Here is a 17,872-nt window from a genome sequence, read left to right as displayed (position 1 = left end):
TACGTGACAGTGTGTGCACAAGACTGTCCCCGGTCTTAATAATGCCAAAGCACAGCGTCCTTAACACACACTAAACCTCTCCAATACTGCTCTGGAGCGCTATACAAAGCTTAGTGTATCCCATCATGCATCATGTTTTGGAATAAATCGTCAGACTTTTTGCCGAGATCTCACAAGAGGTCATGGAAAGCTGTCCAATGTACAGTATGTGAAATATTGATAATTAGATATTAAAAATCTCTTTAAACACATAAGTGTCCCATAAGGCAGTGGCTCCCAATCCTGGTCCTGGAGAACCCCAACACTGCACATTTGAGATGTCTCCCTGATCAAACACACCTGATTCAACTCATCAGCTCATCAGTGAAGACTCCAAGGCAGATAAGAGAGACACCAAAACCGTGCAGTGCTGGGGTTCTCCAGGATCAGGATTGGGAAACACAGTCATCAGGTCATGAAAAGTTCGACACACACTTGTGGTCATCATGCTCACTCGAACACTAGGCCAAATACAGGAAAGACTTCAAATAAGTAATCAAGTGGTCAAGTGAAAAGATGGCAAGTGTGGGTATTTGGACAGTGCAACAGTTTAAGAAACAACAAATGCTGTACAAATTATAACAGCAGGAATTTTTGATAAAAGAGACAAACTATCACAGATTTACTGCTGCAAATATCTGCCTCCGCAGCTTTCTGTCTTCTCCATTTCTGAAGGAATCCCTCTCCAGAAACACCACTGGGCTGACTGCCTTTACGTCTTTTCAGCTAAAAATAAAAATAATAAAAAAGGGGAGAGAAAATAAAATTGAATTATATACAGAATGTTAATAATGATCTGTGAGCAAAATATATATATATATATATATATATATATATATATATATATATATATATATATATATAAACTGATATGAATGAACTGCAAGATGGAAAAATACATGTTTTATTATTTATTTTTAATTTGATTTTTTTTTTTTTTTGGATTCACATTAAAAGGTATTAAAAGCATGGTACAGAACACATGATTACTGTGATATCTGTCATATAAAAGCACATAAAAACACTAGCATTACAGTGATACAAACATAGCTGGTTTGGTGATTATTGTATTGTTGTATTGATTATTAATATATCATAGTAAAACTACAGTTACAGTTACTAATGTCCCATTTACTGTGTTTTAACTTCACATTTCATTTATTACTATTGTGTCGTGATTACCATGATTTTACTACAAATACAACTTACATCATTGATCCTGAAATTAATAATAATATAAAACGGATCGAAGGTCTATGGCACGTCACGTGACAGATAGAGTTTAATCACACTAATTAGCAGCTGTGTTCATTTATTTAAACGCAATGAAACTCAAAGACAGCCGCGGATGACCGATATAATACAGCGATTAAACATATGGCACTAATCTGATTAATAAAGAAGACAGAATACATTTGATACGCTCTTTTAATGCCTTTTTAAAAGGCATTAAAAGAGCGTATATACGACTACTCACCCAAACTGTGGAACTGATCGCGCGATGTATGCTGAATGAGACTTCTTGAACGTGATTTCATAGCGATAAACATCTCATGTCCTCGTGTCGAATTCTGACGCCAAAAGTTTCCCACTGAAAGCAATGAAGGTCGTAGTGCTTCGATAGTCGACGCCGAGAGGCACATTTGGCGTCATAAAAGTGACGCTAGGGGCGCTTGACCATGCTTCGGTTTTTGACGCCTTGGGAGTGAGAATGGGTTGGAAGCTGTGAGGTATTATTACCCAGTTTCAGCAGAAGGATGTAAACTGGCCCCAGTGAAAAGACCTCGCACTTTATTTTTGTTGTTGTTGTTGTTTTTTAAATAAAAACAATATCTTACCCCCACACACTGTTTGTTTACTTTGATTACAGATAACTTATCAGTTGAACCAAAAATTATTCAGAAATCTATATCATTTTGATATCTTTTTTGTTTACTAGTGGGTGCTGTACAATGTAACGTTAGTTAATTTCTGTAGCCCAGATGAGGACAGCATTATGCCAAAAAGTCTTCATACAGTGGACTACACTCTAAAAAAAGATGGTTCTTTAAAAGTTCTTTACATCTAGAACCAGTTCTATTTAGAACCATAGCATCCAGAAGAACCCTTTGAATGTTAAAATGTTTTTTTGTGTCAGAGTTTAGGTTTCTTTATTCCCGCCCTTTTGTTTTTCAAATCTGTAACTGTCAAAGCACCTCATTACTGAGTTTCTGGGCTTTAGTGATCCAACAAATGTTACACAGCCTGTCAACACACTCTCCACAGATAAATAATTTCATATTTAAATATAAATACAAATTTGGAAAAAACAATTGGAAGGAGACACACTGTAACTCTGAACTCAGTTGTTTATTTCAGATGCTGTTACATCAACCTCATCATTTGCAGAGAAACAGCCAATCAATCACACCAAAATACACATAAAGATGGACTTACAGGCATCATAAGATTATGAAAACTCAGAATTTCACTGAAACTTGGTCTTTATTTCACTATTTTAAGTTTCTATTTAGTTTTATTTCTTTAGGTAATTATGTTCAATGCCAATTGTCATTTATTAATGTATTCTAATGAATAATAATTTGCAACAAATCCACGTCATTAAAAAATAAATGTACCTAATTGAAACTTTTTTGTTTTAATGTAAAACCCAAACAGACACTTCTTGATATTGCAGGCAGAGGAGTAAAAACAATATTAATAAATAGCATACAAATAACATAATAGCATTTTCAATGCATGGTTCTTTATGGAACCATATAAAAACTGGTTCTAATTAGCACTAAAAATGGTTCTGCTATTGGTACAACCTGGATAACTTTTTCTGGTACTGTTAGAACCATTATTTTTAAGAGTGTACAAGTAAAATTGATGGGACCCAAGTTTATTCAGAAACTTTGACCTGATCGTGTTTTGCTTCAGTGTTATCTTACATTATCAAGACGAATTTGTTCTGACACAGTTTAACTATAATTAAACTTCGTTTATATTTGATTAACAAATTTATAAACTATAGCGAATAAATTGTGATAATATGTGAAATGTTTAAGGTGTCTGAATAAAGTTGGATTTGACTATATATATATATATATATATATATATATATATACATACATATATATATATATATATATATATATATATATATATATATATATATATATATATACACTCAAACACGTACACACACACACGTAATTTATCGAATAACACTATTTATGATAGGTAATATTTGGAGCACACCGAAAGGACCCATATGAGTCTACACATTTTATATAACCTATAGTCTTGATGTCTTTATTTGTTAGGCTAGGTGAACCTAAATCAATCCCAAACATTCACAAAACATTTCAGAAAGAGAGATCTCAGAATACAATGTAGTTCACATAGGTTACATTAGCATTAACATAATGTTTGTTCTCGTCAAGCAAAACAGGTCGATCAGTAAATCAGTGATTTGCACATCATCCGAGATAATGCTCACATAATAGTGGAGAGACTTTCCCGTGAAAAGCATGTTTGCGCCACAAGGTTTATTTTCGCATTTGCCACGGGGAGGCGGTAAATGGACAGGTTGGATGTAAATCTATTAAAGCATTAAAGCAACTAAAGAACAATTACGAGCATCCATTTATAGATCACAATTCAGACTTTTGGCACAGAATTGCAAGCTTAGAAAAGTCAGAAATTTTAGTTTGTTTGTTTACTGCAGCGGAAACGCACATGGTTTTTTATAAAGACAGACATTTGATACATAATTAGATCATTTACATTATTTATTCACATTTTATTTAGGCTAACTAATTTAAATATAGGTAACATTTGTTAGGCTATAAACATCTCTGCGACGGGTCATCTGTGGTTGAAATATTCAAGGCACATAGAGTTTAAAAGTACAAATAAAGCCCCTATTAATTCTCCATTTGCTAAAATACATTAATCAGAAGTTGTCTTCTTTATTTTTCCTTCATTAAACCAAATAACGTAAAGGCTTCAGTTTTTTTTTTGTACTAACTTTACACTATGGGTGAGTTTAATTTGGGTGAAAATAGGCTACATTCCACCATTTGCACTGGTGCATTTATTATTTGCACCGTGAATGGTTAACTCGTTTGTATAAAACATAATCGGCCCGATGTTTTAGACAGCTATTTCTTAAAAACAATATAAATCAACAGTTAAACTCATTCTTGTTGCAACTGCCAATGCATGTATTTTTAGAGGAATAGCTTAAGAAACCACCCCGCCATTATCACCTCGTTTAAATGAACAGCACTTAATGGAATGCAGCATCTTTAGAGCCATTGAGAGCTACAGCATGGGTATAAATGGGGTCTGATCTTCTCAGTGTTCAGTGTGGTGTGGTGTGGACCAGGAGCTCATCATGACTAACCTCGAGAACGGAGGACTCAGCGGAGCACGCGCAGAAAGGTCAAGAGCTCCGAGAGGGAGTTACAAAAGATACATTTCAGGAACTTACATCGGACTTGTTGCTTATGCCATTCAAGATTCACCAGACAAGATGCTCACATTCAAACAGGTAACACAATCAACTAAAAAGTCGTACATCTGCTAAATATAAGACTTTGCGGCCTTGTTTTACATTTCTAACATGTTCCCTTTGTGCAGATAATGAAAAAGCTGGAACCATTTGTCCTCGGAAACAAAAAATGCGTTGAGAACAACATCAGAGTCTGTCTTTCATCAAATAGGTGTTTTGTAAAGGTGAGTTTATTAAATTTAGTCAATTTTAATTTTGAAGCAAAGGATTAGCCTACAATTCACGCGCATTGGCTAATGTTAGTAACAGTCTGTTCTATTGGTGTTTGTTTTATTGATAGGTGCCAGTCGATCCGAATTATCCAAACCCTAAAAAGAACTTCTGGAAAGTGGATGAAAATGGCATTACTCCAAAAATGTTTCGCCGACATTTCAAATATCTAATCAACATATTGCCTGGCCTGTCGATTCAGACACAGCAGGTGAAGGAGTGTGGAAACAAATCTCATGCTCCTGAGCCTCTTATTCCAGCCTGCAAGGTCACAGAAAACAAAAGTGAGAGCAAATTTACAGGCCCCTTTTCCATAGAATCACTATTGAAGAGCGAGCGTGATGTGAAGCGTTTGGAGGAGCATCCACACTACACAGACACACAGCGAGGAACAAACAAGAGAAAACACATTTATGAATATGAAGCTGTGAGGTATTATTACCCAGTTTCAGCAGTAGGATGTGAACTGGCCCCAGTGAAAAGACCTCGTCTCTCTTCAGGACCTCAGTTCGGACGATTTCCTCCTCCACATGTCACATATGATCCACGAGTTCTCTTCAGCTCTCCTTCAATGTATGATATTAGATATTTCAGGTGGTAAACAGCTAGAATGACCACATGTAAATATGATGTAATCGCACTTCATTTTTGTTGTTGTTTTTTAAATAAAAACAATATCTTACCCCCACACACTGTTTGTTTACTTTGATTACAGATAACTTATCAGCTGAAACAAAAATTATTCAGAAATCTATATCATTTTGATATCTTTTTTGTTTACTAGTGGGTGCTGTACAATGTAACGTTAGTTAATTTCTGTAGCCCAGATGAGGACAGCATTATGCCAAAAAGTCTTCATACAGTGGACTACACTCTAAAAAAAGATGGTTCTTTAAAAGTTCTTTACATCTAGAACCAGTTCTATTTAGAACCATAGCATCCAGAAGAACCCTTTGAATGTTAAAATGTTTTTTTGTGTCAGAGTTTAGGTTTCTTTATTCCCGCCCTTTTGTTTTTCAAATCTGTAACTGTCAAAGCACCTCATTACTGAGTTTCTGGGCTTTAGTGATCCAACAAATGTTACACAGCCTGTCAACACACTCTCCACAGATAAATAATTTCATATTTAAATATAAATACAAATTTGGAAAAAACAAATAGAAGGAGACACACTGTAACTCTGAACTCAGTTGTTTATTTCAGATGCTGTTACATCAACCTCATCATTTGCAGAGAAACAGCCAATCAATCACACCAAAATACAGATAAAGATGGACTTACAGGCATCATAAGATTATGAAAACTCAGAATTTCACTGAAACTTGGTCTTTATTTCACTATTTTAAGTTTCTATTTAGTTTTATTTCTTTAGGTAATTATGTTCAATGCCAATTGTCATTTATTAATGTATTCTAATGAATAATAATTTGCAACAAATCCACGTCATTAAAAAATAAATGTACCTAATTGAAACTTTTTTGTTTTAATGTAAAACCCAAACAGACACTTCTTGATATTGCAGGCAGAGGAGTAAAAACAATATTAATAAATAGCATACAAATAACATAATAGCATTTTCAATGCATGGTTCTTTATGGAACCATATAAAAACTGGTTCTAATTAGCACTAAAAATGGTTCTGCTATTGGTACAACCTGGATAACTTTTTCTGGTACTGTTAGAACCATTATTTTTAAGAGTGTACAAGTAAAATTGATGGGACCCAAGGTTATTCAGAAACTTTGACCTGATCGTGTTTTGCTTCAGTGTTATCTTACATTATCAAGACGAATTTGTTCTGACACAGTTTAACTATAATTAAACTTCGTTTATATTTGATTAACAAATTTATAAACTATAGCGAATAAATTGTGATAATATGTAAAATGTTTAAGGTGTCTGAATAAAGTTGGATTTGACTATATATATATATATATATATATATATATATATATATATATATATATATATATATATATATATATACACTCAAACACATACACACACACACACGTAATTTATCGAATATCACTATTTATCACAGGCAATATTTGGAGCACACCGAAAGGACCCATATGAGTCTACACATTTTATATAACCTATAGTCTTGATGTCTTTATTTGTTAGGCTAGGTGAACCTAAATCAATCCCAAACATTCACAAAACATTTCAGAAAGAGAGATCTCAGAATACAATGTAGTTCACATAGGTTACATTAGCATTAACATAATGTTTGTTCTCGTCAAGCAAAACAGGTCGATCAGTAAATCAGTGATTTGCACATCATCCGAGATAATGCTCACATAATAGTGGAGAGACTTTCCCGTGAAAAGCATGTTTGCGCCACAAGGTTTATTTTCGCATTTGCCACGGGGAGGCGGTAAATGGACAGGTTGGATGTAAATCTATTTAAGCATTAAAGCAACTAAAGAACAATTACGAGCATCCATTTATAGATCACAATTCAGACTTTTTGCTCAGAATTGCAAGCTTATATAGAAAAGTCAGAAATTGTTGTTTGTTTGTTTACTGCAGCGGACACGCGCATGGCTTTTTATAAAGACAGACATTTGATACATAATTAGATCATTTACATTATTTATTCACATTTTATTTAGGCTAACTAATTTAAATATAGGTAACATTTGTTAGGCTATAAACATCTCTGCGACGGGTCATCTGTGGTTGAAATATTCAAGGCACATAGAGTTTAAAAGTACAAATAAAGCCCCTATTAATTCTCCATTTGTTAAAATACATTCATCAGAAGTTGTCTTCTTTATTTTTACTTCATTAAACTAAATAACGTAAAGGCTTCAGTTTTTTGTGTACTAACTTTACACTATGGGTGAGTTTAATTTGGGGTGAAAATAGGCTACATTCCACCATTTGCACTGGTGCATTTATTATTTGCACCGTGAATGGTTAACTCATTTGTATAAAACAAAATCGGCCCTATGTTTTAGACAGCTATTTCTTAAAAACAATATAAATCAACAGTTAAACTCATTCTTGTTGCAACTGCCAATGAATGTTTTTTTAGAGGAATAGCTTAAGAAACCACCCCGCCATTATCACCTCGTTTATATGAACAGCACTTAATGGAATGCAGCATCTTTAGAGCCATTGAGAGCTACAGCATGGGTATAAATGGGGTCTGATCTTCTCAGTGTTCAGTGTGGTGTGGTGTGGACCAGGAGCTCATCATGACTAACATCGAGAACGGAGGACTCAGCGGAGCACGCGCAGAAAGGTCAAGAGCTCCGAGAGGGAGTTACAAAAGATACATTTCAGGAACTTACATCGGACTTGTTGCTTATGCCATTCAAGATTCACCAGACAAGATGCTCACATTCAAACAGGTAACACAATCAACTAAAAAGTCGTACATCTGCTAAATATAAGACTTTGCGGCCTTGTTTTACATTTCTAACATGTTCCCTTTGTGCAGATAATGAAAAAGCTGGAACCATTTGTCCTCGGAAACAAAAAATGCGTTGAGAACAACATCAGAGTCTGTCTTTCATCAAATAGGTGTTTTGTAAAGGTGAGTTTATTAAAGTCAATTTTAATCTGAGGCATAAAGGATTAGCCTACAATTCACGCTCATTGGCTAATGTTAGTAACAGTCTGTTCTATTGGTGTTTGTTTTATTGATAGGTGCCAGTCGATCCGAATTATCCAAACCCTAAAAAGAACTTCTGGAAAGTGGATGAAAATGGCATTACTCCAAAAATGTTTCGCCGACATTTCAAATATCTAATCAACATATTGCCTGGCCTGTCGATTCAGACACAGCAGGTGGAGGAGTGTGGAGACAAATCTTATGCTCCTGAGCCTCTTATTCCAGCCTGCAAGGTCACAGAAAACAAAAGTGAGAGCAAATTTACAGGCCCCTTTTCCATAGAATCACTATTGAAGAGCGAGCGTGATGTGAAGCGTTTGGAGGAGCATCCACACTACACAGACACACAGCGAGGAACAAACAAGAGAAAACACATTTATGAATATGAAGCTGTGAGGTATTATTACCCAGTTTCAGCAGAAGGATGTGAACTGGCCCCAGTGAAAAGACCTCGTCTCTCTTCGGGACCTCAGTTCAGACGGTTTCCTCCTCCACATGTCACATATGATCCACGAGTTCTCTTCAGCTCTCCTTCAATGTATGATATTAGATATTTCAGGTGGTAAACAGCTAGAATGACCACATGTAAATATGATGTAATTGCACTTCATTTTTGTTGTTGTTTTTTTTTTTCAATAAAAACAATATCTTACCACCACACACTGTTTGTTTACTTTGATTACAGATAACTTATCAGTTGAACCAATAATTATTCAGACATCTATATAATTTTGATATCTTTTCTTTTTTTTGTTTACTAGTGGGTGCTGTACAATGTAACGTTAGTTAATTTCTGTAGCCCAGATGAGGACAGCATTATACCCAAAAAGTCTTCATACAGTGGACTACACTCTAAAAAAAGATATTTATTTAAAAGTTCTTTACATCTAGAACCAGTTCTATTTAGAACCATAGCATCCTGAAGAACCCTTTGAATGTTAACATGTTTTTTTGTGTCAGAGTTTAGGTTTCTTTATTCCCGCCCTTTTGTTTTTCAAATCTGTAACTGTCAAAGCACCTCATTACTGAGTTTCTGGGCTTTAGTGATCCAACAAATGTTACACAGCCGGTCAACACACTCTCCACAGATAAATAATTTCATATTTAAATATAAATACAAATTTTGAAAAAACAAATAGAAGGAGACACACTGTAACTCTGAACTCAGTTGTTTATTTCAGATGCTGTTACATCAACCTCATCATTTGCAGAGAAACAGCCAATCAATCACACCAAAATACAGATAAAGATGGACTTACAGGCATCATAAGATTATGAAAACTCAGAATTTCACTGAAACTTGGTCTTTATTTCACTATTTTAAGTTTCTATTTAGTTTTATTTCTTTAGGTAATTATGTTCAATGCCAATTGTCATTTATTAATGTATTCTAATGAATAATAATTTACAACAAATCCACGTCATTAAAAAATAAAAGTACCTAATTGAAACTTTTTTGTTTTAATGTAAAACCCAAACAGACACTTCTTGATATTGCAGGCAGAGGAGCAAAAACAATATTAATAAATAACATACAAATAACATAATAGCATTTTCAATGCATGGTTCTTTATGGAACCATATAAAAACTGGTTCTAATTAGCACTAAAAATGGTTCTGCTATTGGTACAACCTGGATAACTTTTTCTGGTACTGTTAGAACCATTTTTTTTTAAGAGTGTACAAGTAAAATTGATGGGACCCAAGGTTATTCAGAAACTTTGACCTGATCGTGTTTTGCTTCAGTGTTATCTTACATTATCAAGATGAATTTGTTCTGGCACAGTTTAACTATAATTAAACTTCGTTTATATTTGATTAACAAATTTATAAACTATAGCGAATAAATTGTGATAATATGTGAAATGTTTAAGGTGTCTGAATAAAGTTGGATTTGACTATATATACACACTCAAACACGCACACACACACACACACACACACACACACACACACACGTAATTTTTCGAATATCACTATTTATGATAGGTAATATTTGGAGCACACCCAAAGCACCCAGATAAGTCTACACATTTTATATAACCTATAAAAAAGTCTTGATGTCTTTATTTGTTAGGCTAATAGGTGAACCTAAATCAATCCCAAACATTCACAAAACATTTCAGAAAGAGAGATCTCAGAATACAATGTAGTTCACATAGGTTACATTAGCATTAACATAATGTTTGTTCTCGTCAAGCAAAACAGGTCGATCAGTAAATCAGTGATTTGCACATCATCCGAGATAATGCTCACATAATAGTGGAGAGACTTTCCCGTGAAAAGCATGTTTGCTCCACAAGGTTTATTTTCGCATTTGCCACGGGGAGGCGGTAAATGGACAGGTTGGATGTAAATCTATTAAAGCATTAAAGCAACTAAAGAACAATTACGAGCATCCATTTATAGATCACAATTCAGACTTTTTGCTCAGAATTGCAAGCTTATATAGAAAAGTCAGAAATTTTTGTTTGTTTGTTTACTGCAGCGGAAACGCACATGGCTTTTTTTTATAAAGACAGACATCTGATACATAATTATTTATTCACATTTTATTTAGGCTAATTTAATTTTATTGTTAGGCTATTAAAAGCTCTGTGGCGGCTCATCTGTGGTTGAAATATTCCAGTCAAGAGTAAGACTAATTCTTTTTCCAAATTAATTTAGGAGGCCAGTGGCAGGAGTTCTAAATTGTGGCAACATATAAATAGATTAACCAGTTCAAATAGACAAAAACATTTACAAATAAATTCACTTAATGTTTGTAATCATCTGATTCATAGAAATGAGTCTGCAAATGTTTTTAATAGTTTTTTTTATTGGGTCTGTACAAGAATTAGCAAGTACTTTTAAATATATTGTGTCATCTCCTGAAGAATTATACAATGCTTATACATACAGGCTCAGTTTATATTAAAGAGGTATCTCGTGATAAAGTTAAAATAGTGATCACATACATGAGTAACTCCAAGGACATTTATAGCATTCATGTTCCATTAATTAAGAGATATGAAAGCTGTCTGTTGGAGCCAATTTCTTATTTAGTCAATTTGTCAATACAAACATATATTCCCAGAGAGCTGGATAACAGCAATAATTACACCGGGTTATAAATCGGGAGATAAGGATATAGCAAGTAACTATAGGTCTATTGCTATCCTTCCTGTAGTCTCAAAAGCTATTGAGAAAATTGTCATTGTCAGGGAATGTTGTTGGGGCAGTGTTCTTGGACATAAAAAAAGGCCTTTGATACTGTTAATAACAATATTTTAATAAATAAATGAAATCAATTCAAAATGTCAACAGAAGCCATTCAGTGGTTTAGGTCGTATTTGGGTTGAAGACAGCAGTGTGTCAGGGTCATTGGGGTTAAGTCACCTCTGCGGACTAACAACATAGGAGTACCGCAAGGTTCTGTACTTAGCCCTCTGTTGTTTACAATATACATAAATGACTTATCAAATTGCCGTCCAGGTGTTGGCTGCCAGATTCTGATAACACTGTTGTCCATGTGTCCACTACAACACCCCGCATGGCAGGTTAGCACCTGACTCAGGCATTACATAGCATCTCTAAATTGCTTGAGTTGTCTCATTTAACTCTTAACGATAAAAAAAAACAGTTTCCATGTGCTTCTCCATAAGAAATAGGCCTGCAAGGGATTTATTTGAGGTGCGGATTACAAAATGAAGTAATAAAAGCAATGTATGAAGTAAAGGTTCTTGGGATTATTCTAGATAAGAATTCAAAATTTGATAGTCACAAGAAGGTAAAACCAAACCTAAATTGTTTTTGTGTTATTAAGGGACTTGTCATGTCAAACTGCAAAACTGTACATGCAATGATTTTTTCACATTTGTGTCACATCATGGTCCCAAGTCTCTCTAAATAAATTAAAGCCTATTACTTCAATATACAAACAGACAATTAAAGTTATGGGCCAGAAACCCATCAGATTGGAATAATTGGGATGTTTAAGAAAGCATAAACTTCTTAGCTTCAATAGTTTTGTTGATTTTAATTATCTTAAATAGTTTTTTAAATGTCTTAAGTGTCATGTTTCTCCACTGTTTTCTGAAGTGGTCAGATGGCATAAGAACTCTCATACAAGCCACTGTTAGTGGTGACAGTCTTGTTCCAAAGTATAAGACCTCTTTTGGCCAATCTGCTTTCTCGGGAAAAGGGCCACATCTCTGGAATGCTTTACCTACCAATTTAAAACTAGAGACCAGTAAGCTTTTAACAGAGGACTTAAACAATCGTTAAAAACCCAAAAAACAGAGCTCACACGTTCTATTCAACACTAAAAAGGGTTCTGCTATTGTTACAAGCCGGAGAACCCTTTTCTGGTACTGTTTAGAACCATTTTTCTTAAGAGTGTACCAGTAAAATGCTAAAAAATTTGACCAAAAGTTATTCAGACAGTTTGACCGGACCATGTTTTGCTTCATTTTTATCTTACATTATCAAGATGAGTTTGTTCTGACAGTTTAACTCTAGTTAAATTTCTTGTTTATATTTTATTACCATTTTAAACTATAGCGAATAAACTGATAATTTGTGAAATGTTGAAGTGTCTGAATACATTTTGATTTGACACATATACATTATATATATATATATATATATATATATATATATATATATATATATACATAAATAGATACACAGATTTATGTAATTTTTCGAATATCACTATTTATGATAGGTAACATTTGGAGCACACACAAAGCACCCAGATAAGTCTACACATTTTATATAACCTATAAAAAAAGTCTTGATGTCTTTATTTGTTAGGCTAATAGGTGAACCTAAATCAATCCCAAACATTCACAAAACATTTCAGAAAGAGAGATCTCAGAATACAATGTAGTTCACATAGGTTACATTAGCATTAACATAATGTTTGTTCTCGTCAAGCAAAACAGGTCGATCAGTAAATCAGTGATTTGCACATCATCCGAGATAATGCTCACATAATAGTGGAGAGACTTTCCCGTGAAAAGCATGTTTGCGCCACAAGGTTTATTTTCGCATTTGCCACGGGGAGGCGGTAAATGGACAGGTTGGAAGTACATTGCATTAAAGCAACTAAATAACATATACTTAATTTGTTAAATATAGCATATAGCACATAAAGTATAAACTTGTTTAGAGCTCAACTCTATTTTCTAATGTTTTAAAAGCTGGTGTCAATTTTGACCTGTTTGTGAAACCAATAACTTGGCTCTAAGCCATTTTTGTCTAACAAGTTTTCACTGTTCCCAATAACACCATGATTCTGCATTATTTACCCAAAACACACACCGTAAAAAAAGATTTTCAAAAGTTGTAAATAAAACAAAGATTGCTAAAAATATTTGCTATAAAAACATATGATCTTTTTTCATAACAAATCAAATCAAAATAAATATTGTTTTAGTTATTAGTAATTCTATATATAAAAGCTTGGACTTTTTTTTTTTACTCAGAAAAGGCTAGTCAATTTACAAACATTTAAAAAGCCTAAAAAAAAGTATTAAGTAGGTTTAATTAAACATTTTTAAGTTAAGTTTACTTGGAAATTCCCAGTTAATTTTGTTGACTCTTTGTTTGTATACATTTTACATTATGTAATGCTTATTACTGTAAAAATTGTCTTTCATTTGCTAATTTTGCACTCATGTATTTTAAGTAAAACTTTTGCATTGCATTAAACAAAATCTAAGAGTCTATACAATTTACTTTAACAAGGCAAAACTGTTAAACTGCCATGCTATTACAGCATGTGGTTCATTTGCAAACATGCAACTAGGCATGTAGACAGGCTGTTATCCTTATAAGTTAATATGCCCACTCAAAAAATGGAATAATCAAATGAACACAGAGACCTCAATACTTTGTACACCACACACAATGACAGTAACAATCAGTAAATAGTGTTTGATTATGAATGGGTCATTTTGAGTAGAAAATAAACTCCATGTGTCACAAAACAGTATGTTAGTAAAACGAACAACAAATAACAACTAAACTAAACAACTAACAACAAAAACAACCATAAAACAGTGTACATTTTTAATTATTCATGCCCCATTGCATGATGGGAAATATGGGATTATAACTTTGATATTTACTTAAAGAATCCTTGTAAACATAACGATGGTTCCAAGTAAAATATAATTATGAGTTTTAACTTTAATTTCTACCTAGGCAGTTCCATTTGAATTTACTTATGTATTTAAGTAAAATAAATCAAAATGAAACCTCAAGTAGCTAATTGAATTAAACTTGATATTTTGAAGTAAAAAGACAAAATAGTATTTGTTTGTAAAATTTACTTAACTGATGCTATCTTTATTTACAAGTAAAAACAAATCACTTTTTACAGTGTACAGTGGGTATAGAAAATAATCATATAACACCAACATGTCAAAAATAAGAGAGAGAGAAAAAAAAACAGAATTACGTACTTTAAAAAAGACTCACCCACTTAAAACGACTTGTAAACTCAGGTGTAGCTAATCACCTTCTCAATGCACACAAAGCCATTTGACTTTTAACTGTGATCAGCTGTGGTCGTTTAAATTAGCTCATTATGAAAAGAGCTTTCAGACCATGGTGCAAATGAAACAAATAATCAACTATGGGTTAAATTGCAGTGTCAGAAGATCCCAGGGATAAAATTGTGGACAGGCACAAGTCAGAAGATGTATGGAAATTTTTTTTAAAGGCTTTATCAATATCTAGAGGCACAGTGATGTCTGTTGTTAAGAAATGGAAGGTATTTGGTACAACATAGACCCTCCCTGCATGGATCAGGACGTCGCTGCAAACTGGATGAAAGAGCCATAAAAAGACTGGTCAGAGAGGCAAACAAGAACCATACAGCAACTCTGAAGCAGCTGCAGAAATGTGACAGAGAGGGGTCATCTGACAGTACAGTAGTGTCTGAATTCATGCCAGCATTGATAAAGCACAACTCTCTCATACCTTCAGCACTCATTCATCTCTATATAAAAGCTTTACTACCACTGAACGTCCCTGTGGGTACCAATCTCTTCTCACTGTACTCCTCCTGTAACAACACTAAAACATGTTGGATGCTTTTGGATCTGAAATGATTGACTTGGTCTCTTGAGACCAGAGTATGGATTCCCAGAAGTCTTCTATTTTGTAAATATTGGCCTTAGAAGAGTTTAAATGCGTTTATTTTGTTTTGACTACAGTTGGTAATTCTTCTGGTGACAACAAGCATGCATGTCACTTTTAAAGCTGTGTCATATTCTGTGAGATAAAGGTCACTCTTTTCATGGCTTTTGCTGGCTCTGAGACACGTGCATGTCATTTATCTCGCTCTTTTTCTAGCAAACATTCACTCTTCACTAAATGAAAACTTAAAGTGAAGACCTGAGTATTTCAGGAGCCTTATCACAAGTCCATTGTTTTCGAATGTCGGTGCTACTTCTGCTATATTTTCATACTTAAAACAATAATTTGGTGTTCCTCTTGTACCATTATCCTATTTAAGCTAAGAAATATGTCACCTGGCAGTTCTCTTTGGTAATTGATCAAGCAGACTTGTTGGGATGTTATATCTTCAAAGAACCCTAACATGTAGTAGAGAGTAATTGCTGAATTTAAGTTTTAGAGGGGGTGTACTCATTTATGCTTTGCACTGTATATATGTATGTGTGTGCGTGTGGGCTATATTATGTATAAAGGTTGTGGATTGAAATTTAAAATGTATGTCAGTGTATAATGTATTATGTCAGTAATGATTACTGTGATAATGATTTGAACATCTACAGAAAGATTAGGACAGGAATATTTGAATAATAATAATCATAATTTACATAAGTATTCTTCATCTGCGCTGAAAATATGGTGTAGAAATCATTTTTGTTCAGAAATTGGTAGTACATTTCCCAATTAATTATAATGAAATTACAATGAAAACAGTACTGAAACAGTACTTTATTGTAAAACATATTCCAGTAGTCTTTGTTTTATTTAAAACTTTGGAAAATCTTTTTTTTTAATTGTGTGCTTTGGGTAAATAATGCAGAATCATGGTGTTACTGGGACCAGTGAAAACTTGTTAGACAAAAAAAGTTTCAAGCCATAAAGTAACTGCTGTTTCCAGAAAACAGGACAAAATAGACATCGAAGTCAAAGGCATTTCATAGTTTTTGGGGTAATTTCAGCAGAACATATTATCTTCTAAGATACTATCCTAATTTAAATGTAAAATGTGACATTTAAACGGCACAACAAATTTACAGCAGTAACTTTGATGGGTTAAAACCTTTTTTATCTAACAAATTTCCACTGTTCCCAATAACTCCATGATTCTGCATTATTTACCCAAAATGCATATTAAAAAAATATGCTTTACAAGAAACTGTTTCTGTACCATTAGTGTACTGCCAATTTCGGAGTGAAAATTATCTCCATGCCATTTTTCAATAGAACTTCAATAGTCTCTGTGATTATTATTCAGATATTTCTGTCCTAATATTTCTGTAAATCAGTTAACACCATTTCTACTGGAAACTGGCCTTAAAAATAAAAGTGACAGCAAATACATCACAGACTAAAACAGTTTGCCTTGGATTAAAATAGATATTCTATTTGATGATCTCTCCCCTCGTGTGTAGTTGTACAGAGGTTAGGAGAAAAAAATTTGTCAGCATTTATCAACTTACGTTACTAACAAATGGTTTAAAGTAATTTTAAACTATACTCTCTCTCTCTCTCTCCATATGTCTCTCTCTGTGCCCTCATCTTGATGTTGTGACTATCCTGCCATAGGCACATTTTCTCATTTAAATAAACAAGTCCACAGACCTGTTTTTTTTTTTTTTTTGGAGAGGGCTTACAGTTATTACAGGCATTATCAAATTCTGTCTCCGCCTCCATTGTGATAGTGGTGCTCTGGTATTTAGTAGCACCAGACATAGATATCAATACTGCGGTAGAAGTAGCTACTCTAAGCACAGGTGTTAGAAAGTAACCGGAAGCAACCTTATTCTCTAATCAGTTAATACTTGTCTAAGATGCTTGGTCTGAGCGAGTGCTGTTGGAACTGACATGCTGTCAGTATTTGCAGCCTTCTGGGTTAATGAAGGTTGACGGCCAAACCAGATTGTGACACCTCAACCACTCTCCTGGCTGATTTACATGGTTTACAGGAAAGGCTCTGATAAAATAAATGCATACTTTATTTTTTTTATATCAGTTCAATCCACAACCTGCCCTAAACCCCACATTTTTGGCTGTAAAAATGGATGTCAATTTTGGCCTAAAGTGTATTTCTTTGGGGTAATTGCAGCAGAAAATATATTTTAAGATAGGCTACTATACAATTGTAAATGCCTCGTATTATTCTTAACGATGTCTGTAACTTTTGTATAACGGGCACGTCTTGTGTTTTATTCGACTCTTTCTGATGGATC

At 33.9% G+C, this 17,872-nt stretch overlaps 2 protein-coding genes across 2 annotated transcripts; both read left to right on the top strand.

The window, feature by feature from the left end:
• Positions 1-4,316: 4,316 nt before the first annotated feature.
• LOC113091597 (forkhead box protein H1-like) lies at positions 4,317-5,489 on the top strand. The gene is made up of 3 exons (XM_026257173.1): positions 4,317-4,579; positions 4,669-4,764; positions 4,881-5,489. Exons 1-3 carry the CDS (start codon positions 4,424-4,426, stop codon positions 5,409-5,411), a joined length of 783 nt encoding a protein of 260 aa, XP_026112958.1. The 5' UTR covers positions 4,317-4,423; the 3' UTR covers positions 5,412-5,489.
• Positions 5,490-7,812: 2,323 nt separating this feature from the next.
• LOC113091604 (forkhead box protein H1) lies at positions 7,813-9,080 on the top strand. Its single transcript, XM_026257183.1, has 3 exons — positions 7,813-8,172; positions 8,262-8,357; positions 8,471-9,080. Exons 1-3 carry the CDS (start codon positions 8,017-8,019, stop codon positions 8,999-9,001), a joined length of 783 nt encoding a protein of 260 aa, XP_026112968.1. The 5' UTR covers positions 7,813-8,016; the 3' UTR covers positions 9,002-9,080.
• The last annotated feature ends 8,792 nt before the right edge of the window (positions 9,081-17,872 follow it).

This window comes from Carassius auratus, unplaced genomic scaffold, assembly GCF_003368295.1.
Source record: "Carassius auratus strain Wakin unplaced genomic scaffold, ASM336829v1 scaf_tig00214237, whole genome shotgun sequence".
NCBI lineage: Eukaryota > Metazoa > Chordata > Actinopteri > Cypriniformes > Cyprinidae > Carassius > Carassius auratus.
Note: the sequence above shows the minus strand (reverse complement) of the source record. Positions and strands in the feature narration are given on the sequence as shown.